Source organism: Motacilla alba, chromosome 28, assembly GCF_015832195.1.
Source record: "Motacilla alba alba isolate MOTALB_02 chromosome 28, Motacilla_alba_V1.0_pri, whole genome shotgun sequence".
Classification (NCBI taxonomy): Eukaryota; Metazoa; Chordata; class Aves; order Passeriformes; family Motacillidae; genus Motacilla; species Motacilla alba.
This window is the reverse complement of record NC_052043.1, coordinates 2,623,860-2,646,599: the sequence shown is the minus strand read 5'-3', so window position 1 is coordinate 2,646,599 and position 22,740 is coordinate 2,623,860. Positions and strand designations below refer to the sequence as shown.

Sequence of the window (22,740 nt, the reverse complement as noted above, 5' to 3'; positions counted from 1 at the left end):
ATTTTCCAGGAATATTTGAAGCTTGTTAACACCCCTACAACTCAGGGTGCTGGAATAGCTTTTTGGGGGCCTTTCTCAGTAAGATAGTGACAGTGGGGTGGGGGTTACCTGGTCTGACACAGCATCACCATCATCATCATCATCTTCTTCATCATCATCATCATCATCACCATCTTTTCAGCATCAGGACCCTTTGGATTCGTTCTTTAGCACAGGTTAGGAGTTGCTAGACATTAATTTAGTCTGTGAATTGAATTAATTAGTTCTAATCCAGAGGAATGGCTAAAACATGAAGAATACCTCAATATGTGTTTGCACACAGTTCTAGACTCTCTCACTGGTTCACAGCCCCAACCCTCCCAGTGCATCCCTGTGATGAGGAAACGCATAAAAAATGTCCTGGAATGTTAAACGCTGAACTCAGGTACTCCCTGTAGCAACTCTTGAGTTTAATTGTGCAAACCATTTACACCTATTCCATCCTGCAAACCTGAAGGATGTTTTAAAGCTGTCTGCTGTTGTGCACTCACTGAGATCTCCAAGAGCTCTCACGTCCCATCTGGCTGTGCAGCACAGGGAGCATCCCCTTTGTGAGAGGGCCAAGAGAAGACTCGTGCAAAGTGGGCTGTGTCCTCTGAGACCCCATCACCACCATTTTAATCCAATTTTTCCGTGCAATCAATGCACCAGAGGATTGTTATGGGGAGAACAACAGTTTGTTTCCCTGTGAGTGAGCAGGGGGCTGCCCAGAGAGCAGAGCTGCCTTTTGTTATGGCAACGGAAGTGTTGGGGATGATGTCAAGGAAACTCCTATCAGCTCTGGGTCACATCACCACGGCTTCATTTGCAAAATCCACTCATTCATTTGTCCTGCAGAGCTCACAGGGAACACAGTTAAACATGTTATTAGCCAGGAATTTGGGGAGGCTGAGGGAAAGGCGGGTGGAGGGTTATTTTCATGTTGCAGTTGTGTTGTCTTAACCTGTAGCAGATGTGCTTGTGGGGTTGGGAACTGGAATCAGCCCCTTGTCTTGAGCCCTGCTTGTGTTCAGTGAGGGATTCCTGGGGCCAGGCCTGTGCTGTGCCTCACCTCAAAGGTGCTGCTAGGCAGGAACCAGGCTGCAAGAAGCCACTGCCTGGTGGGACACAACTCCAGAGCTGGAAGGATCCCACAAGGATCAAATCCAGCCCCTGGCCCTGCATCTTTGTGACACAGCGCTGAGCCTGGGCAGGGAAAAGCTGAAAAGGTCACAGAGCTGGGAGGGACCCTCAGGATCATCAGCCCAGCCCCTGGCCCTACACAGACACCCCAACAACCCCACCCTGAGCACCCCTGAGAGCTCCTGGAGCTCTGGCAGCCTTGGGAGCATTCCCTGGGGAGCCTGGGCAGTGCCCAGCAGCCTCGGGGGGAAGAACCTTTCCCTGAGCTCCATGGCAAGCCCTGGCACAGCCCCAGCCCTTCCTATGTTTTAAGAGCTCTCTGGTGGAGCAACTGTGCCACCCCCTGGGCTCGCTGCTGCAGGAGGGGCTGTGGCAGCTCCCATGTGAGTGCAGCCCCAGCTCCTGCGTGGGGTCTCTGCTCGCAGGAAATGTATTTCCCTTTTCCATCAGCGAGTGCACTGCTCACACCCTCACACAGCACTCGCTGACACACAGCTGCATCAGCACCCCCTGCAGCCTGTCCAGGAACTTCAACCCTTCCATTGCATTTTTATGCCATTTAAAATCCAGTTTCAGGTAAAAGACAAGCTCCAGAATTGATTATCACAAAGTTTAAATTAGTTGGAAAGAAACAAAAAAACAGTGAGAGCTGCAGACTTTTAAAATCAATATTTTATTTTACTTGAATGTGCAAATAAATATAAAAAAAACTACATTCAAGGAGCTGGCAAAGCAATTACAAGCCCAAAAGCAAAGATCCTTCAAACAAATGGAAGAACAAACTCTTGAGTCAAGGTCGTGCAGATACACAGCTGAAACCCTCAGACATGGACAAGCCCCTCTCAAACCTGCCTGATATTCCCTTCACAGCCCTTGCTACTCTCAGCTTTGAGACAATAGCACTGTGAAGGGCAAAAGTCTTGCTTAAATCAGTTCAGATTATAAATTAAGGTTTACAAAATAAGGATGCTTAAAAATACCTGAAGTACACTTAGAATGGGTGATGGAACAGGACGGTGCCCAGGTGTGTTGCCCACCTTGGTACACCTGGAATCAAATGCATTTTAAGCCACAAGTTACCACCTATTTTCTAGGAAACAGTTTTCTGTATCATAAAACCATAAAATTTGGCACAATTGTCCTCTCCACTGGGAGACAGCAGAGAGGTGAGCAGGACTGAGGTGTGTTTTGGTGAGCTGGCTGGAAGGGAAAGGAGGACACTGTGCTTGGCACTGGGCTTGTCCCCCTGCTCCCCCCAGCCCCTGCAGAGCCTCGTGGTCTCTTATCACTGCAATGAGGGCAGGGGAAGAACCTTCAGATCACTTCAGGAACCAAAGTTTAGCAGAAACCCAGGCCAGGAGAACACGGGCTCTTGAAAAGTCTCTGCTGGCAGTGGTTGTGCAAGTGGCCATGAATGCCAGAGAGTGGCCTCCCTCCTTCCCTCCCACAGATTATTTTGCAAAAAAGACAAAGACTTGGGACAGTTTTCTATTAAACATACCCCAAAGGCCAATTTTTCTACTGTCAAGTGAGACAATTGCGAAACCAAATGTTGTACAGTGGAAATAACCCAGGACAAATCCTACAGGCTGCTCCTTAGGTCTGGCAGAAATCATAACCTAAAAATCAAAGCCACAGAAAGTTTCAGGGTGGGCGGGTTATTGCCCCAAAAGCCAGGGAAAAGTTGGAAGCAAAGCTGAAAGGAGGCTGAGTATGCCTCAAAAATGTCAATTTTGTAATACACTCCACGGACAGCGTGCTTGCCCTTGGCCCCTGAAAAACAGGAGTGAAGTCAAAGTGGGGCTGCAGGACAGACACGAGTAGATTTCCTTGATTTCTCACTAGATTAAGTCGGATGTAGTGTTCTGCACGGATCAGGGCAGGCTGTGTTAGGCTTCATGGCAAAAAAAGCTTCAATAGCAGTATGGATGCTCATCTAGGATGGTTGTGGCTGGATCTCCCTCTGCTCCTCGCAGATTTCCGTGTGTCTCTGCAAACCCAGCGCCTGTGCTGACCCGGCAGAAACAGGAGAGTCCGCGGGCCGGAGCTCAGCCGTGCTCCGGGAGCTCCATCTGCCGATGTCACCGATGTGGTGCAGCCCCGGAGCGCCGGGGGCAGGCACGCACAGGGAAACGCCCAGCTCCGGAGCTGCCCACCAACATGCAAAACACAAACCCAAAAACCAGGCCAGACCTCGCAATGGACATTCCTCCCCGTGGATATTCCTCCCCATGGATGTTCTGGAAGGCAGAGTCTGCAGCAGCTCCTCAGCTCCCAAAGCAGCGCTGGCAGCTGGGGATCTCTGGCTGGGCATCGCTCCCATCCCAGCACCACAGCTCAGGCTCCTTCCCCTCAGTTCATGCTCCTCAACACTTGGTTGATGAGGGAGAGTCAGAGCCTTTCGTGCTGGCCATCCACGTGTCAGTTTTGGCATTTTTCTCACCAGAGCACCAGGAACAAGAGTCATTTGTTGCCTTGTTGGTTCACAGGGATAATGAAGCCCCCCTGTGCTGGGGGCTCTCGGCCCCGCTGGCACTCCCAGGGAACAGTGAAGAGTCCTGCAGGCTCCAAGACAGCACAAAGTCAGGAAGATAGGGAATACCAAACCCTTGGAAGTAGAAGCAGCTGCCAGCATCTGCTCAAACACCAGCCCAGCTCCACCTCTCCAACAAAGCCACTAGTGGTAGTTCACCCCCTCACTGAGCTGGTCAGCAGTGGCCTAAAGCCAGGAAAATACTAAAAAGTGTGTGGCAAGGCCAAGAGCCCCCTTCCCATAAAAGCTTTTCAAAGTCTCTTCATGATGGCTGGAGGATTACACTGCAAGGAGACAAGTCTATGCCATATGGAAAATACATGATAATCCAAAGTAAAATGCTGTTTGGATAAATATCATTAATACATACATTGCATTCCCACCACTATTCTCATAGTAAATGTGCTTCACCAGCAGAGCTCTGCCTTGGCTGGGTGCTCAGGGTGAAGCAGGACGGCGGCTGTACTGGACTCTGTATCTGTTCACTGGCACCCCGTGGACATTCACTGTCTCACAGGTGGTTTTGCAGGGCACCATCTCCTCGTCCTCATCCCCCATCAGCCAGTCTTGAACCACGTCCACGGCCTCCATGGACACGTTCTCCTCCAGCCACCGGTTGTGCCACTCCTCGAACTGCTGGTGGTGCTTCAGCAGCACCACGGGCTGGACCTGGGAGCAGGGCAGTAAAGATCACTGAGAGGTTCCTGGGGGGAAAGCCAAAGCCCTCAGCTCTACCTGAGGTGTGCAGGGCTTTGGGAACAACACAAACGGGAACAGGAAACCGCAGACCGTTTAACCACCCCTATTTCCTAATGGCTGCCACTCCCACTTAGAATCTGCGTGTAAAGAAAAGGCTGCTAAGCTAATCCAAAGTACAGAGCATTTACCAGCTCTCCTCCGTGTTACACCCAACAAAGAGCAGTAACTTTTGGGTGCAGCTTGCAGGAATTCAGCCACAATTCCTGCAATTGGTATTGTGGAATCGGAATTATTGGTACCTGCATTTTGGCTCCCACCCCCAAGCTCTGCTACCACCTGGGCTGCAGAGGGAGCGAAAGGGAGATGTACCTGCTTGGCTCTGCAGAGAGCTCCCCTCCTGTACATGTAATCCTCAGAGTTCATGATGAACATCATCTTGTGGGTGTTGAGCTTGAAGCGGCAGTCGACGTTGCAGGCGCTCTCCACCCCGATCAGCCGCTTCCAGGAGCTCTTGACCTCGCTGCGCAGGGCCCTCACCTGCTTGCACTGCCACTTGCGAAACTTCTTCAGGTTTCTGGAGCAAAACAAGGATGACAAAGCATGCGTCACACCTGGTGAAGTGCTCTCCTCAGCTGACAGGGCCCACAGCACAAGTATGGAACTTGTATTTGCACGTTTTGTTTTTCAGGCTCTCTCCAGCATCTTCCTCTGTATCCTCTGACAAATATTTAGTGAAATGGGAACAAAGTAGACCCAGAATCCCATCCAGAGCCCATCCTGCTCCATTCCAAACACAGTTTCATGAACAAACCTCAGTGCAGTGGTCGTAAATTTCTCCTTCAGCATTCCTGTGCAGCTCACTGGCCTGGAGCAGCCCCTCAAGGGTGAGTGCATTCCCCCAGGGCTGGCACCTGACCCAAAGCCCCTGCACACGGGCAGGGAGCAGGCAGCAGCAGCTGCTGCAGGTGTGGCTCAGGGCAGGGAGCAGCTCACCTTTGCAGAAAGACCGGTTTCAGGAGGAAGCCATCATTCTGGTTGTTGGGAGCTCCTTCCACCCCAACGTACTGCTCCATGTAGTTTGCCAGGTGCTACACAAGGGAGACAAGTTCCAGTGAGATTTCACTTCATCAGGACAAACACCACTGCAAAGAACCTGTTTGTTTCCAAGCTGATCATTCTGAGGCTGATTCACGTTGATGCTCTTTTGCTAATGCACCATTTCTGTCAATGGCCACAGCCCCACAAGTCATCTGCCCACCTCCCAGGCAAACTTGTCCTCATTGCAAAGCCTCACAGTTTGGAACAAGAAAGCAGAGAAGGCATTCTTAGACATCTGCTCTGTGGTACACAGACTCCATGGTCACTGAGGTGTTACCTGCACCTCCACAGGATCTTCTGTCTGGGTTTCTTCTGTATCCAGCAGCTCAATGGTCATGATCACCTGCCCCTTCCTCTGGAGAAACATGACCTATGATAAAGTTACAGAAAATATTTGCCACAGGGGTTCACAATAAAATGCTGCATATTCACAAGTCATTTGGACAACAAATAGAAGCTAGGAGAGAAGCAGCAGGGCTTCTCGTGAGCCACAAAGTCCCCTCACTGCCTGTGCTCTGATTTTGGTACCTTCTCTACATATTGCTCACTCTCTCACCTTGGAGCTTCCAAACCCAACTTCTCCCAGGTGAAGTACCACCTGGGAGATTTTCTGAACTTTTTCAGTGATTTTGTGAAGTTTCCTGGCAGCAAGGTCTCACCTTGAAGCAGTTCTCATCTGCCATGCACCGTTCAGCCTTCCACTGGTAGCTGGTCTCCTTTGCTGCCCGGACACAGCGGGATGACAAATTACCCCCGGCAGCTCCTCGCTTCCTCTCGTTCAGGTAGAGCTCAACCACCTTCAGGCAGATGTCATCGCTCACTAGATGGTGAAGCTTCCATTAAAAAAGGGGGAATTCAGTCAGCAAGCCTGGGCCAAGAGTTAACTCCAGTGTGTCATGCAAGGAGTGTAAAACTCAGCATGGCACCACACTCAGCTGAAGCAGCAAACTGCAGAGACTTCCCACGTTTCACTCTCTTTTTCATGACTTTGCAACAAAAGGAAGAGAGGAGAGTGAGGGGCTGATGTGCCTTAACTATAAAACTACAGCTGGAAGACAGATTTGAGTAAGAAGGACCTGACATTTTTTGTGTTGCCTTAGATATATTTTGAGCACAGCAGAATTTTGAAAAGACTGTAACTCAAAAAACATCGGGAAATACCAGAAAGAATAAATCCCCTAAGATGGTTTTTGCACGGAAGCTGAATTCTCTCCCTCAGTTTCTGCTGGGGCTTTTCCCTGTCAGATATAACTTTTCTGGATTTGCCCTGAGCTCAGTGCCCATTGCTCTGCAGGGTGCTCAGCCTGGCCGTGTGTGAGGGGAGAGGAGCAGCCCCAGCCCAGCCCAGGCTCACCTGGCGCACGATGTTCTGCACCAGCTTGTCCATGGTGAAGCCGATGTAGGCGTGGATGGTGAACATCTCCCGCAGGGTGTCCTCGTACTGCGTGGGGTCGATGTTCCCGTCCAGCAGGCTCCTCACCATGTCCAGGAAGGCTGGGTAGTACTCCTCCAGCTCCACCTCACCTGGCCAGGGGAAAGGGAGTTCATTTCACACACAGAACAGGCAGAGTGAAGTCAAGCAGTGCAAGAGGCAGCACAAGAACCACGAAAACCAGTGCAGAGAGTGACATTGCAGACAGGCAGATCCCTGCCAGCTGCCCTGACAGGCGGGGACAGTTTTTCTCATGCACTTCCAGGACTGCCCTGGGCAATAACTATTTCTTTGTGGGGCTGTTTACATTGTAAATCAAAGTAACGGAATCCTACAAGGAGGTACCTGGGAACACCCGAGCACAGTGGGCTGGCAGGAAGTCTGTGAAGCAGCCTGTGACACCCTGACTGCCCTGCTGAAGGAGCTGTGTCCACAAATCACCAATACAGCAGAGGATTGCACCTCCACACCCCTCAGAGCTGCCTGCTGGCCCCGGTGACTCAGACATACACAATGGAGCACTGGCACCCAGAGCATTGTGAGAGAACTAAGGCCTGCATTATTCTTACTTGGTTGTTTCAGTCTTAGCTCCATGGCTGGATCATTGGTTTTTTCTTTCCTCCCTTCACAGAGGAGCTTCTCTCTCTCTTTCTCAGTCCGATATTCCAGAAGCTGCTTCTGGGCCTGGCGATAAATCTTTAGGAGCCTGGAGCACAGAGTCTGGTGAAGGCGCAGGAAGAAATACCAATTATTATTGACAAAGAAGAGGCTGTAAACATCATCCAGGGTGTTGTGGGGCTCAGCAGCTGTCACATCACAGAAGGTTGCTTTGGTCTCCAAAGGACTGCTTGGAGGCCCAGGCACGTGTTTTTTCCGCAGCTCAGGAGTATCCAGGTTCTGCCCCTGGTGGTTTTCTCTGTCCTCATCTGTTGATTCCTCAGAGATGTTGTGTTCAGGTGGCTGAGAGAAGAACAGCTCAGGTATGAAGTGATGCACAATCTGCCTGATGGTTGCCTGATCCTCCTTTTGGATGGTGGGCTGCCTTTTCACATAATAGCTGATAAGAGATGCTGCATCTTCCAAAATCTGCTTGTCTTCATAGATGAAGATAAGATGAGGCTCGTTCGTGGATGAACTCCTCCCCTCTGAATGCTGCTCCTGATGCTGTAATCAAGAGACAAACAGATAAAGATCCTTCCAATCCATGCTCAAGAGCCATTCCTGCCAGGAGGAATAAGCCAGTGTAACACTGTGCTTGGGACAGCTGCTTTTGACCCCATTTCCAACCACTTCCACACGGTCCCAGGTGCTATGGACACATCTGGGTGACAGCAGCAAGGCAGGGAATGGAGGAGGGCTCACTCCCTGTCATACCCACCTCATCATAGACACTCTCAATTTCATTCAGCAAGCTCTTGGAGCGCAGAGCTTTGGTGTCATTCTGCTTGAAGTTGACAGCCTGGTGGTCCAGGGATTTCAAATAGGCCTTCTCATACTGCTCCCTCCAAATCTTGTTGAAGCCCTGCTGGGCCTCCCTCCATTCTTCCTCTTTTGCTTTCAATCTGCACAAATGAACAGTCTACATCAGTTTAGACAAACAGGCACAGAAACACACCCAAAACATTTTAATGCAGCCAACTGTGATGCAGCAAGAAGTTTTCAGTGGAAAACTGGAATTGATTCCCGGAAGCAAGAAATAAATTTGAGAAAGCACCGCCAGTGATGATGAGCTGAAACAACACCTAGAGAATCACAAAACCATTTAGGTTGGAAAAGACCTCTGAGATCACCAGGTCTGACCTTTGACCAATCATTGCTTTGTCAACCAGACCAGAGCACCAAGTGCCATGTCCAGTTGGTTTTTGAACAGCTCCAGGGATGGGGACTCCACCACCTCCCCAGACACCCCCTCCAAGGTTTAACAATCCTTTCTGTGAAGAAATTCCCCCTGACGTCCAACCAGAACTTCCAGCACCACAGCCTGAGGTTAAATCCTCACATTTTATTGTTTAAAAATGCTTCAAAAATCCTTGTTCAGCTTCTTAAAGAACACAGCACAATGGGAATTACCTCTTAAGAACCACAGGGACAGCAGTAACTGGGTTTTTCTTCAGACTCTCGATGATCTCTGGTGCTTTGTCGCCGTAGATGCGGTAGATGGCCCGGCGCTGGATCACCTCTGAGGTTCCTCCCAAACAATCATCCAGGCGAAACTTCTCCTGGTCCTCCTGGCTCAGGCGGGACAGTTTCTTCTGCACACTCTCCAGCACACGGATTGTGGCTAAATTGGTCTCCAGGACAACATCCAGCTGTTGAGAGTTCCCAGAAATCAGTGTCAGAACAGGTAGAGCAGGAACACGGAGAGCAGCAGCAGGCCAGGTTTGTGGAAGGTGTTCCAGCCCCACGGGGTGGAGCCAGGAAGCAGCAGGAAGGTTTTTACTGGAAAACAGACCTCTCCCAAAGGTCACATGCAATTTAGAACTGGATTCATACCTAGGAAGAACTATTAGACTCCAAGCACGGCACACCGAACTCCATCTCAAACCAACAAATGCCAACAGAACTTTCAGGAACTGGCCACTAATTAATTCAGCAACACCCAGAGGTTTTGCTTTCTGAGGGAGCAGAAAGGGAGCTCAGCAGCAGAGGTACCTCAAAGCGCTCGTCCTCGCAGCGGTGCAGCTGCTCCTCATACGGAGTCTTCTTGGAGCTGACAAAAGTGGAGTCTTCAGACCAGGATGGAAACGAAACCCAGGTATCATTTAACACCTGCAACAGTGCAGAGACATGACATTGAGCAGGGCCTTGTGAGCCCAGAGCCGGTCTCATGGGGTTTTCGCTCTTGTCTTTTTGCATAGTTCTTCCCTGAGGCTCTGTAGGACATTCCAGGCCTAATTCCCAGGTCACTGCTCCCCAGATTTGAGGTCTGTGTGGAACTGCAGGGCCCTGTTCAGAAAACTCAGTGACACCTTCACTATCACCTCACAAACAGAGATCCCTCTGCAGGGATCAGCAGCTGTAAATAAAGGAGACAGAGCTCCCCACTACAGTGGGAATGGTGCCCCAGCCACTGCCTCACGGGGCTCTTCCAGAGAAAAACTGTTCCCCCCAAAGGCCATACTGGCCCACTGCTAGAAAATTAATGCCAGGATATTTAATATTCTTTTCTGTCTATAGGAATAAATTTCTGTCTGCACGCAGACTCAAAAGGTATTAGAGATGTGATTTGAGACAGGTTTTGATAAAATTAGTGAAATGTGGGTATTATTTCAATAAATTGGCTGAATAAATTGAATTAGCACTGGAAAGGGGGCTCCACATGCAGCAGCTGTGGCACGAACCGCCCCACTCCAATTTTTATGTGTGTTCAGGGATTGAACAGCCTGATCCCAGAGTACCTCCTTGCAAATGGCTGTTCTCCCACTGCACTTTGGCTGCTGGTAGGTTTTTGGGAGAGCCCTGTAACTGGATCCGATGCGCTTGCAGGACGCGTAATCGATTTCCCGGCTCATTCCGTCCCCGGAGCGGTCGCTCAGCGGAGAAGCAAAGGAAAGCTCTTTCACACCAAGGAAGGACTTGAACTGTGCAAAGAGTTCTGGGAATTTCCTTCAAAAACACAAGTATTTTGTTATTTCAGTGTGACAGTTTTAGGGTGGTTAATGCGTGTCATAAAAGGGAGGCAGAGATATCTGAACAAACTCAGCAGTGCAGGGAGAAATCTTTCACCAACATCCCACCTCTGTTATCATTCTCTCTGAATTGCTCTAGGGTTTATTTTTTTTTTTACTTAAGCTAGGAAAATTATTTCCCTTCACCACACAAACACTGCCCTTGAGTGCCTGAGGAGAAACTGATCCTTGCCATTTGACTCTCCCTCTTCTGCTGCAAGCCAAACAGCTCAGAAAGCTCACAGCAGAGCTGGAGCTGTTTATCCTCCTCACAGCCCTGTTCTCAGATTTCATGTTTATACCTTTATTACACTTTGAGATATTAAATGGGGAGTGTGAACAGACAGAGGAAAATATCTTCCTCACAATACCCATTAAGAGCTGTATAGATAAATTTAAAGGTTCAGATTTTATTACTTCTCATTTTGGATTAAATTTCATTTTCTTGCCTGCTACCCAGGAGATACTTCTAAATTAAATCTAAAACTTCTGTAAAGAAGTTCACAATGTGCCCAAAAAATAACAAGAGTAGGACCTACAAAGTACCACAGGGCAGAGAGGTAAGTCAGTAACTTACCCTAAAAAGGGTGTAACAAGCTGCAGCAACTCAGAGCCAGAGACCAACTCCTGGTTGAAGAGAGCAATGCAACGGAGAAAATTTTCATAGACCTCCTGACTCTTGAGCACCCTGCGCACCTGCAGCAGTTTGGAGATATGATCACAGCACCTGAATGCCACTTGTATTTAGAAAATTATTCATTATCAGTCTATTCATCTTCTAAATCCACCTATTTTAATATTGGTCGGTCTTTCTCTACCTGAAAAGTCAGGGAATGTCTTACGTGCTGACACATAAATTGTACAGAAAATCAATCAGTTGACAACCACGTAAAAGGCTGAAGATAAGTCCAGAGAATGTGAGAAAAGGACAAATACTGACCTTGTCAAAGAAGGAAAACTCTTGCAGTGTCCCATATTTCCCCACTGTTGCAACTGACAGATCTTTGGTACCTCGCAGCTTCATTTTCTTCTGTTAAAAGAACAAGCAGTTATATTTAAAATGCTGTGACTCAAATGCCATCAAATTCCACTCTGTTGACACAGAACAGCTCCCTGCAAAGGCTCAGACCCTGTATTTCCCCAGCAGTGATCTGGCATTGCTGTGTCACGTCCTCACAGCAATCTCTGTCAAATGTCTCCCAGCTAAGAAGAAACAACAAAAAAAGAGAATCACTTGAGATTCTGCACAGAAGCAGTAAATTGTCCCCTCCCAGGGCCAATACTTAGCACAGAAGCTTGTGATATTTAGTATCAAACATGTTACCACAAACATTTCAGCATGCATTAAGAATGCCCTTTTTCAACAGTAATTAAAGTAACTCAAAATTTTGTTTCTCACAGACCTACATACATCAAATTCACTAGTCATTACACCTTCATCTCAGCAATTACTAAGCACAAGTAATATGAGGTTATTCCAAGTTTTTACTTGCTGACAGATACCTTTGCTGGGCCAGAAACAGGACGCAGCAGCAGCGGCCTGGATCGCTTCTTGCTGTGCTCCAGATTCTTCTCATGCTCGGTTTTCTGGACACTGTTCACTTCACATGGTCCATTTCCTGTGAACTGAAGTAAATAAATAATGATTTCAACATTCTCCTCTCAAATAAAGAGTCCTAACAGGACACAGAGCATGTGGTTAAGTCACCTGTTCTGAGAAAATCCAAACAATGAAGGGGAGCACTGTTCATTACTGGCTGTATGATTTTCCATGTTTTGCATAGTCTACATGCAGAAAGAGCATTCAATATCCTGCCCTGCTCTCAGCACATACCAAAGACCTTTTTGCCTCTGGGAGGAACTGTCCAAACTCTGAGAGCAGATCCTCCTGTCCCCGGAACAGATTGGCCACTTCAGTGAACACTTCCTCCTCTGACATGCCCCGGAAGGGTCGGCCCTTGGTGTTCAGCTGCTCTTTCTGGAAAGACACACACAGATGTTCAACAGAGCCAAAAGATCCCTCACTCTGCCAGAAAACTCACCCTGAGCCAAAAACACGAATGCCACAGAACTTGAAAGGAGTCTGAGGCAGCCCCAGGTTGTTACAGCTCCTCCTTTCACACACAGGATCACAAAATCACCTGAAGGTGAGTAAAGACAGGTCTGGCTACAACCTCTTAACACCCTGCAAAGTTCCACAGTTTCCACACTTTTTTGTCATTTCCTGTGAATATCTATGAAGACAAGTGCTTGGGAACTCTTAAGTCTGTTCAACAGGCAGAGATTAAATTTGACAAGCACAACTCCAACAGCTCCGGTGCCAACCCACCGCCTCTTCCACAGGAGACTTTTTACCTGGTAAGTGTGAAGAATTTCTAGAAAGGATCTGTAAATCTCTGGATGGTCAAGGAAACGTGTTTTGATCTTATTCACGTAACTGATGGCATTATTGAACTCCACAGAATCAGATTCCAAGGGGATTTGGGATTTATCTTCTTTGTAGGGAAGCTGCTGCCGAAACTCCTCGGAGCAGTCGCTGTGGTTGTGGGAGTTCTCCTGGGAGTAGTGCAAGACCAGCCCACTGCCAGGGAGTGCACTGGGAACGGGCTCTGGGGGCACCTGGGGGCACAGGACACACGAGATGGGTTGGAAAAAGATCAGGGAGCAGCTCAACAACAACCCAGCAGCAGTGCTGGCAAGGTCTCAGTAAAAAATAGTCACGTGAAGAAGGAAGAAAAAGTATTTCAGTCACCAAACAATTTCCCTACCTGGTTTATTAAATCCACCAGTTAAAATAATGCCTGAAGTTCTCCCTGGTGTAGGAACCACCTGATTTGTGGCTGTCCACAGCCTTATTGGCCTTGAGAGGCTGCACCAAACACCACTGCAGGTTCTGCTGCCACTGGTTGTTGCAGAGGAGCTGCCAGTTTTAAGGGGCATATTAAACATAAGGCCCTTACAGGTGTTCATTCCTAAGCAACACAGAGATCTGAGGGAGCTGAGATTTAAAAGGTAGTTCCTGCTGCTAACTGGAGTTAAACCACAAGTTGATCAGCAGAATTCAGTTTATGGCTCTATTTCAGCTCCACAACCACACAATAACAACAAAAACAAGCAGGGGCTACACCCATCTGTATCCCAGCAAGTGTGATTCACACCAACAGAACCTGATGGGTAAAGATCCACGATCCTAAAGACCTTTCCCAAGGTAAACAATTCAATGATTTCACAGTTCTTTTGCCTGTTTCCTAAACAAGTTTCCTGGATTCTCACTGGAAGACTGGAAGTGCAGTTCTTCCAGGACCACCCCTTGAAATTTGCCACTACCCACAACCCATTTAACAATGCCAAGCCAATTCCAATTTCAGTTTCCAAACACGACTGAAATATTTGGTGTTGCAGTGGTCATCATTCCTAGGTAAGGCATCATGCAGAGTCATCATTCCTAGGTAAGTCAAACTACCTGGTTTGAGAATAAATCTGGCGTTGGAACTAAGTGATCTTTAAGGTCCCTTCCAACCCAAAGCACTCTATGATTCTTTGAATCAACATTTAAATTTATATTACACCCATTATCACAGGTTTGAAAATCATCTAAAAACATCAGGAACGTGCACTACACATAAATCTCCACAGCCTAAAGTGTGCAGACGTGTCCAGTGACACACAGAACAGTTTATTTACAGAATAAGAGCTCTGTGACCTACCTGACTATTCAAAGGTGACTGTATACTTAATTTCCCATTCTTTGGAATTTCTATCCTGTAGCCCAGAGGAAGAAATGCATTGAATCCTACAATGAGGTCAGGATGCTCATGGAAAAGCTGAGAAACGCGTCGGATCACTCCAGGTGTGTCAATGCTAAAATTGAGAGGGGTTTGTTACTTTTATCCAAATCAGGAACACAAGTTAAGCCCAGAAAATGCCAACAGAAATGTGGAGTATCTGGTAACTTAAGGATGCAATTCTTTAAAAAAAAAACTAGCCCAATTAGAGGGAATGATCACTGCAGCTTCACCCTGGGAATGCTATCCATGGAGAGGAGAGATGAGTGTGCAGGTTGGCAAAGGGGCAGGACAGCCAGCCAGCACCTCCAGGGCTGGCAGGTCACGGGTTCTGCTCAGGCTGCCTCACTTATTTCCCAGATCTGTGTTTCAGAGTGGAAAGCAAAAGCAGATTTGCTTTCTCCTGTGGATTTCGCCTCTGGAAAATTATGGGATGGGCAGAAGTACTTCACCTTCACATGACTGCACCACTGGGGGTGTGAGCAGTGAGTGTGCAGAGGGGGAATGATGGGGTGAAGGCTGGGGGGCTCTGCACAGGTAGAGAGACCCCACACAGGCTGAGACCTGAGGGAAGAACTGGAGCTGTGCCAGGGCTTGCCATGGAGCTCAGGGAAAGGTTCTTCCCCCCGAGGCTGCTGGGCACTGCCCAGGCTCCCCAGGGAATGCTCCCAGCCCCAAGGCTGCCAGAGCTCCAGGAGCGTTTGGACAGCGCTGCCAGGGGGGCTCAGGCTGGGGTTGTTGGGGTGCCTGTGCAGGGACAGGGGCTGGGCTGAGCATCTCTGGGGGTCCCTCCCAGCTCAGGAGATCCTGGGATTCTGTGAAAGGGGGGCAGGACCTTGGCTTTACCTCTGGCTCTTGAACTCCTTCATGATCTCCAGGAAGCCGTTGTAGGTGGCAGGGTCGCTGCCAAAGCGAATCTTCACCTGGTCCAGGTAGGAAAGGGCATCCTCCACCTGAGGGGGAGAACACGCTGGGGCCCGGGCAGGGGAACAGCCCCGGAGCCCCACGGCACCGGAATTGGGGCGGGGGCACCTCAAGACTCTGTAGGGGCTGGGAACCGGTCCCGGGGGAGCCCCGCAGCACCGGGGGAGGGCACTCGGTGCCGGCTGAGGGGGCCGGAGGCCGGCAGGCCCCGGTGGGCTTCCCGGGCTCGGGGTGTCAGGGCACGGAGGGGAGCACGGTACCGGGGAGCCGGGAACAGGTCCCTGGGGAGGATGACCGCGGTACCGGAGAGGAACAGCAGGGCCGGGGAGAGGGACACGGCCCAGGGGAGGGGAGACAGGCCCGGGGAGCCCTCACGGTACCGGGGGAGCAGGACACGGCACCGGGGGGAAAGGATGCGGCCCCGGGGGACCCCACGGGAGCAGCGGAGGGCGGGGAAGCCCCCGGCGCCAGGGGTCCAAGCCCCCGGGACACCCCCCGGCACCGGCGGGTGAGGGACAAGCCCCGGGGGGCGAGTTCGGCACCGCGGCCGGGACAGGACAGGTCACGGCGGGGGCGGGCGGGGCCGTCCCGGGGGGGGGCGAGGAGCGGCCATTCGCGGGGGCGGGGAGGGTGGGGAAGGGGCGATGGCGGCCGCCGGGGCGGCCCCCGCACTCACGTGCACCGGCAGCTTCTCGTGCGGCGCGGCCCGGCCGCCGCCGCCGCCCCAGCGCGGGGCGCTGCCCCCGCCGGCCCCGCGGCCGCCGCCGCCCCCCGCCGCCATGTTGGGATCGGGCGCGCGAGCGCGGCCCCGGCGGCGCGCGCGGCCGCTGCGTCAGCGCGCACGGCCCAGGCCACGCCCCCCGCCGCGCCTCCGCCCTCTGATTGGCCACGCCCCATTATGGGCTACTCCTCCGTACCGCCCACATTTGTGGCCACGCCCGTGTCCGGCAGGCCACGCCCCTATTCGCGACAGGCCACGCCCCCAGCGCCGCTTCCGGCCGTTCGAGCGCCGGGGCGGGAGCGGCGCCTGAGGGAGCGCCTGAGGGAGCGCCGGGGCTGAGGGGGAACCGCGCCCCCGGGGCCCGGCTGGAGGAGCACGACTCGCTGCGGGGTCCCAGCGAGTCTGCAGGAGCCGCCAGCTGAGAACTGGAACTGCCGGGCTGGAGGAACCGCGTCTGGTGCTGCGGGGCTGAGGGAGACGGGGGTGTTGGAGGGGTTCAGACGGGGCTGAGGGAGCCGGGGGTGTTGGAGGGGTTCAGACGGGGCTGAGGAGCCCAGACGAGGCTGGGGAAGGCCGGGAGGGCTGGTGCGGCCTGGGGGGAGCTTGAGGAAGGAGGGCTGGGGGAGCCCCAGGGGCTGGAAGAGGCAGGGGTGTGGAGGAGCCGGGCTGCCCCACATGGAGGGGCCATGAGGGGTTGGGAGAGTCATGGGGGGTTTGGGGGAGCCCGGGGAGCCCTTCACTGGTGTGCTCTGAGCTCAAGGGTTGCTCTGGGGTAGCAGGATAAATCAGGATAAATGTGAGCTTAAAATGTGCCCCTTCCCCCAGCGGTCCCTGTCAGCAGGCAATTTGAACTCAGTAAAACTGAGTGACATGAAGAGCAAGGAGGAGAGGGGGGATAAAATAAGCCATGTGGTTTGTTTTTCCTTAAAGCATTACCGATGATTTGCATCATAGAGAAGTGCAGAAGCCTTTCTTGCCTTGCCCTTAAACTTGCTGCTGGTATTTGAAAACCCAGAATATTTTTCTCTATGTTGTGCTCGGATATTCCAGCTGTTTGCAGCTTTCAGGCAGGATGCTCACATGCTGCCTCTGGATTTGGTATTCCGTCCCCTGTTCTGATACTTGCACAAACTGCTGCCCTGTGACCCATTTCCCTTCATACAGGAAGGATTAAATTAATGCAGACTTTCTCTTTCACAGTTACTGCTTTCCACATCCCAGACTGTGATGGATTGATTCAGTGACCCAGCACACAAGTACTTATCATCTCTGGAGAAGCAGGCACTGCAAAGACCTTTCAGGAGAGATGTGGGCTGAAAATGGCATTAGATTGTTGTACTGGTAAATCCAGGGTGAAGTGGAGATGTTTTAGAGTTTTCAGTGGTTAGTCAGGGCTTAAGAATAGAGATAATAAATACAGATGTTTACAGGAGTGATGCTGGAAGGGTGGTGGGAGCCAAATGCAGCTCCTAGGTTATGAAGCACTCATAGATGTGCAGGAAAGATAACCTGGTAGGACAGAGTAAAGCCCTTTATTCCACCTGTGGAAAGGAGTAGCTCAGAGATACCCTTGGTGTGTTATCAGGTGAAAGAAAATCAGCATTGATCCAGCCTCCTGCACCACTTCTTTTTTTCCCTTTTTTTCCTCCTAGATTCTCCTGAGCTGGCCCAATTTCTGTTTTCTATTACTGTTATTAACTCGAGAAGGCTCATCCTCTTCCCTGGTAGTGCCATGTGGTGACATGAGAACCAGCTGCAGACAAATAACTCCTGTGAGTTTTGTTTTCTGTCAGAGCAGAGTTCCCAGCCCTCAGCCCCTGCCAGCACCAACACCTGGGTGGTGAGTCCAGCTGTAAGGATGCTCCCAAAGCAGCCCTGGGTGCTGGGAAAAGCTCGTGCCTGTCAGTTAGTCAGGATTTGGGTGTTCTCCTTGGGACTCCTGGATGTCAGTTAACCATTGACACTCAGCTCGTGGTGCCTCAGAATAGCTCAGCTCAAGTTGCTGCTGACAGAGCTCCAGGGACCATGGGCTCCACTGCTGCTGCTGCTCCCTGGGCTGCCTGCCAAGCAGCAGCTCTGTGACCTTCCAAAGGGAGCCCTGGGGCCCCAGGGCACTCCTGGAGGACTGAATCCCTGGGGCTGCCTGGCTGGGTTTGGAAAGACAAGTGTCTGCTAAGGCAGGCAGGAGCCTCCCCTGAAATGGGAAATGTAAATCTCCTCCCTCTGAATTGCTATAAATTTTAAATTAAGGTGTTCTCAGGCAAAAACATGAGAGCAGGAATAACAGTTCTTTAATGGGGAAGAAAAGAAAAAGATAAAATAAACAATGCAGTAAACTAAAACAGCACTGACAGAGCCAGAACACAGCCTGACACCCTGTGGGTCAGGGTGCTGGCAGCAGTGCCATTGGAATTGTGGCTGCAGCCCTCCTGCAGTGTCAGGGGTGGTTCTGCTGGAGCAGGGATCCTGTAGAAAGGTGAAATCTTCCTCTGAAGATCCAGTGGAAGAGGCAGCTGCTGTTCCTCTGGGAATCCAGTGCAGAAGCTGTGCTGCTGTTCCAGAATCTCAGATTATATCCAGGTAGGAATGCTTGGCTCCTCCCTCTGGGCTCACATCTCCCAGTGGGATGCTGCAGTTCTTATCAGCCATGCATTCAATGGCCTCTTATCAGCAGATGTCTCCCCAGAGGGAGGAGTGGCTGTGGAAGAGGTAAGGAAAGCTGCCCACTGAACAGAAGCCAACTGCCACCCAGGTGGCAAATAGAATACAGCTTGCCTTGCAGTCTGGGACAGTCACTCTGTGATCTCCAAAGAAATCGGGGATCTGGTGGTGTGGGTGGGCCTGTGGATCTGCAAGGACTAACTCATCCTGTGCTGTGGCAAGCTGCTGCTCCTGCCTCTTGGTTGCCGTGTGGCTTCTGTGGCTCTGGAGGAAGGATGAGAGCATCACCAAAGGGGTACTGGGGACAGACAAAGGTGATACACAGACTCCACCATCAGAAGCATGACAAGGCACTTTATTGTTAGAAATCCACAGTTCTTATCAAAACGATGATGGACCTAAGACCTGATTGGCCTTTAGGAATCTTCTCTCACCTGTTGATGAAGAAGGGACAACTCCATCTTTGACAAACAGAGATTGCCTGCCAGGTGCAGAGATTGAGATAATAATTGTTTTGATTCCTTCTCTGAGCTTTCTCACAGCTTCCCAGGAAAATCCTGGGAGAGCTCTCTCTGTTCAGAGGATATGTGATTGCCACATGCCAGTGACATCCTGCCTGGAGTTCAGTGGGAACACAAGGGCTGTCCCAGGGATCAGCTCCATGGAAAGGAGCTGGCTTTGCTTGGATGTTTCTAAGCATCTCACTCAGGCAGGTGTGTGCAGTGTGTCACACCCTTCACCTCTGAAACAAGGAAATCAGAGAGACTGTTCCTACTCTGTCTGCCCTCAGATGAGGCTCATGGTTGGCTTCTTTACTTGAGAAATGGCTTATTCATATTTCAAATTGTCACCTGTCACAAGCTACAGCCTTCAGGGTTGTGGCTGCAGTGTTGTGGTTCTTTCAGCCCCTTTAAGCTAAAGGCTGACTCTGCCTTTGTACCTGAGGAAGAACAGACAATCCTGTGCCCCTCATCCACGGGAAGGTGATGTGAGGACTGCTCTTTGGGATGCATATCCTGGATAATGAACCTGGCTCTGCCAGAAATCAAATTCCAGGTGTGCAGACTGTGATCCACAGCAGCAGAAACAGCACAGGTTCCTTTTTCAAACCCTTCCACACACCTCAGCTATCAAAGAAGAGAGGGGCTCCCAAAATGAGGGATTCTCAGAACTTTTGGGATTAAGGAGAATGCTCGTGCCTGGGACATGTCTGTGTGACTAAAGCTCCAGGACTGCCAAGCTGTCACAGCTCTTCTCAGGCATGAAAGCAGCTTCCAGCCTCAAAAAGTGGAGAAGACTCAACAGAGTGCCCAGGAAGGGCTTGCAGCATCCCAAAAGCTTCCATATTCCAGACAATCACAGCCATCCCAGGAAGCTGCCACCAGCAGCTGGCAATCAGGACCAAGTGCCATCACTGTGAAACAGAGGAGGGAGAGGCTGCTCTTGCTGCCACGGACAGAAAAAGGACGTTTTTGAGCTTGTTTTTGTGCTGTGTTTCCCCAGCTGGAACCCCTGGTCCTGTGTGAGCCCCGTGCTCGGTGCCAGGGGCAAGATTAGGTTCCTGCAGACATATCTAGGTCAGTGTGTGCTGCTGTTGTCCTGACGACTGAATGACCCACTTTCCCCTCATTTGTGGAAGCAGCTGCCAATGGGGCCAGGGCACGGCCAGCACAAAGGCACGGCACCTTCCTCCTGCCTTTGTCTCCAAGCTGGGGTCCTACACAAACAGGGCTCTTCTCCAAATTTATTGTGTTTCTTACAGGGAAAATCCCTCATTTTGGGAGCCCCTCTCTTCTTTGATAGCTGAGGTGTGTGGAAGGGTTTGAAAAAGGAACCTGTGCTGTTTCTGCTGCTGTGGATCACAGTCTGCACACCTGGAATTTGATTTCTGGCAGAGCCAGGTTCATTATCCAGGATATGCATCCCAAAGAGCAGTCCTCACATCACCTTCCTGTGGATGAGGGGCACAGGATTGTCTGTTCTTCCTCAGAAGAACACAACAAATTCTTCCTTCCTGTTTATTGTGTTTCTTGCATCTCATTCATAACAGATGGATAATTAGAAATATTTTTGGGCTGTATCTGCCCCGGGAATGATTCTACCTTTGAGGAGAGACAGGGTCCTGCACACACCCCTCTGGAGAAATCCACACAGTGGGATGGGCACGGGGTAGGGACAGACCCTGCAGCAGCTCAGGCCCTGCTGGCACAGCTGCCCCAGGTAGGAAGGCAGCAAGGCAGGAAGCCTGGCCAACACTTCTGTGTGGATTATCCTCATCCCTGAGAGGACAGACAGAAAAACCTTTTAGGACGTGGCTCTGGTGAGCCTGTGAGAGCAGCCATGGCTGCTGTATTTCTGTGGTGTGCACTGTGAAATGATCTGGATGGCTCCAGTGTAAAACCTGGGAAATGGAATGGTGTGGATTTTCCCTCAGGAAACTTACGCCTTCAGTTATACCCCCTGAGACTTTGTGTGTTTATTCTCTTGGCTCAGCAAAACTTTCTCCCTTTCTGAAGCCAAAACAACCCGAGGCAGCCACCTGGCACTTGTGCAGGGGTCTGAGCCTCCCCTTGTGCAGGGCTTAAAGCTCTGGGTGTGGATTTCTCTTCATGGCTGTCACCAAAGTGCCTCAAGGACACCGAGCCGGGCTGGGGAGCTCTCAGGGCTTAGGAGGAGTGAGCAGAGGATTTGAGACAGAAGCAGGGAGCTGGTGCCAGCCTGCAGAGTGACACCCTGCTCTGTCCCTGCTGGTTGCTATGGCATTTCCATTTCTGCTTCTTTGCAAGGGGGATTTGTGGCTCTTCCCTAGTTACTGAGCAAACCTCAGCAGTATGGAGTCACAACTAATGCAAAAACAGTGATGGGGGAAAATTAATCTTTACACAAGTCTGAACATCATCAGTAGAGAATTATAGAATGGCTTGGGTTGGAAGGGACCTTAAAGATAATCCCATTCCAGCCCCCTCACATGGGCAAGGACGTGCAACTCTAATTTCAGAACTCTGCAAGAGACACTGAGATACTCAAAATCTCTTGCTAAGGATTTCTCCTGTGAAAAACCTGGGGATTTTGGACCATGGATGACCCAATAAACAACTTGGTCTTTCAGGACAAGGAACCTCATGACTGCAGGTTATTTGCTGCAACATTTCAAGCCTATATTCTGCCACAGAAGGATCCCTCATGTTTCAATAGCCTCTTTTATGGTAGAAATTCTGTGCAAAATAGTCTAATTAGGATTAAATTACCCCTGAAGTACATCCATTGGAATTTATACATGGCACTTTCTTTCCCAGTTGAATACAGAAATGAAAGGATGCTATAAACCCTCACGTCCAGGTATTTAAAGGTGATAATCCACCTAAATCAAGCCACCTTAGCCTTGAAATCCAGACAACTCAATCATACAAACACACTTTATTCAAAAGTTCTAAGAAATTGGCACGGCAGTATTTGACTTCTGGGGAGATGGAAAATCTAGGAGCATTTTGGGATTTTTTTTTGGTCCATCACATGCATTTTGATGGCTTTTGGACAGGACAGAAAGGAGAGAAATTATTTCCCTCAAACATGGGGCCTGTGCCTCTGGATGCACCTTCTGCAGAAGAGCATCTCCACACCAGGTCTGCAGGGGAGGATTCCACCTCTCAAGTCAGGAATGTGAACCACAGAACTGTTAAACAGAATCCTGGAATATCCTGGGTAGGAAGGTGTCGGAACCCAGGACGTCCCTCTGGCTGCCCTGGATGGCTCGAGCCCCTGGCAGGGGGCTCAGAGACCTTGGTGCAGGGGCAAAGACCCCTGTGCCTTTGATTTTAACCCATGGAGAAAATGACCAACCTTACGTGAAGATTTACAAGCCACAAAGGTTTAAGTAGAACGATAGTTAGTTTGTCACAAGGTGAAAAAGTGGAATTTTGGGGTTTTTAGGATGGGGGTTCAGGAGCCAAGATGGAGGGATTTGCGTGTGCTTTGTCCTTCCTCCTTCTTAGCCTCCATCTTCTGGGTGATGGTGGCACTTTTGGATTGGTTTCGTGTAGAGACAGACTGTCTAACAT

The 22,740-nt window shown here is 50.5% G+C and overlaps 1 protein-coding gene across 1 annotated transcript; it reads right to left on the bottom strand.

The window, feature by feature from the left end:
* Positions 1 to 1,814: 1,814 nt before the first annotated feature.
* Positions 1,815 to 16,115, bottom strand: SIN3B (SIN3 transcription regulator family member B). The gene is made up of 19 exons (XM_038164006.1): positions 15,977 to 16,115; positions 15,223 to 15,329; positions 14,299 to 14,452; positions 12,947 to 13,210; positions 12,426 to 12,569; positions 12,095 to 12,217; positions 11,532 to 11,621; positions 11,169 to 11,287; positions 10,322 to 10,529; positions 9,576 to 9,692; positions 8,994 to 9,232; positions 8,302 to 8,485; positions 7,493 to 8,087; positions 6,846 to 7,015; positions 6,151 to 6,324; positions 5,769 to 5,861; positions 5,387 to 5,481; positions 4,763 to 4,967; positions 1,815 to 4,363 (listed from the first exon to the last, which is right to left on the bottom strand). Exons 1-19 carry the CDS (start codon positions 16,079 to 16,081, stop codon positions 4,133 to 4,135), a joined length of 3,417 nt encoding a protein of 1,138 aa, XP_038019934.1. The 5' UTR covers positions 16,082 to 16,115; the 3' UTR covers positions 1,815 to 4,132.
* Positions 16,116 to 22,740: the final 6,625 nt, after the last annotated feature.

Coding starts and splice junctions, on each gene's coding strand:
- SIN3B (XM_038164006.1), bottom strand. CDS start 16,081: ATGGCGGCGGGGGGCGGCGGCGGCCGCGGGGCCGGCGGGGGCAGCGCC. Junction 8,486..8,993: donor GTCCCTGTGGTTCTTAAGAG/GTAATTCCCATT, acceptor TCATTTGTGCAG/ATTGAAAGCAAAAGAGGAAG. Junction 4,364..4,762: donor CTCTCTGCAGAGCCAAGCAG/GTACATCTCCCT, acceptor CCCTGCTCCCAG/GTCCAGCCCGTGGTGCTGCT.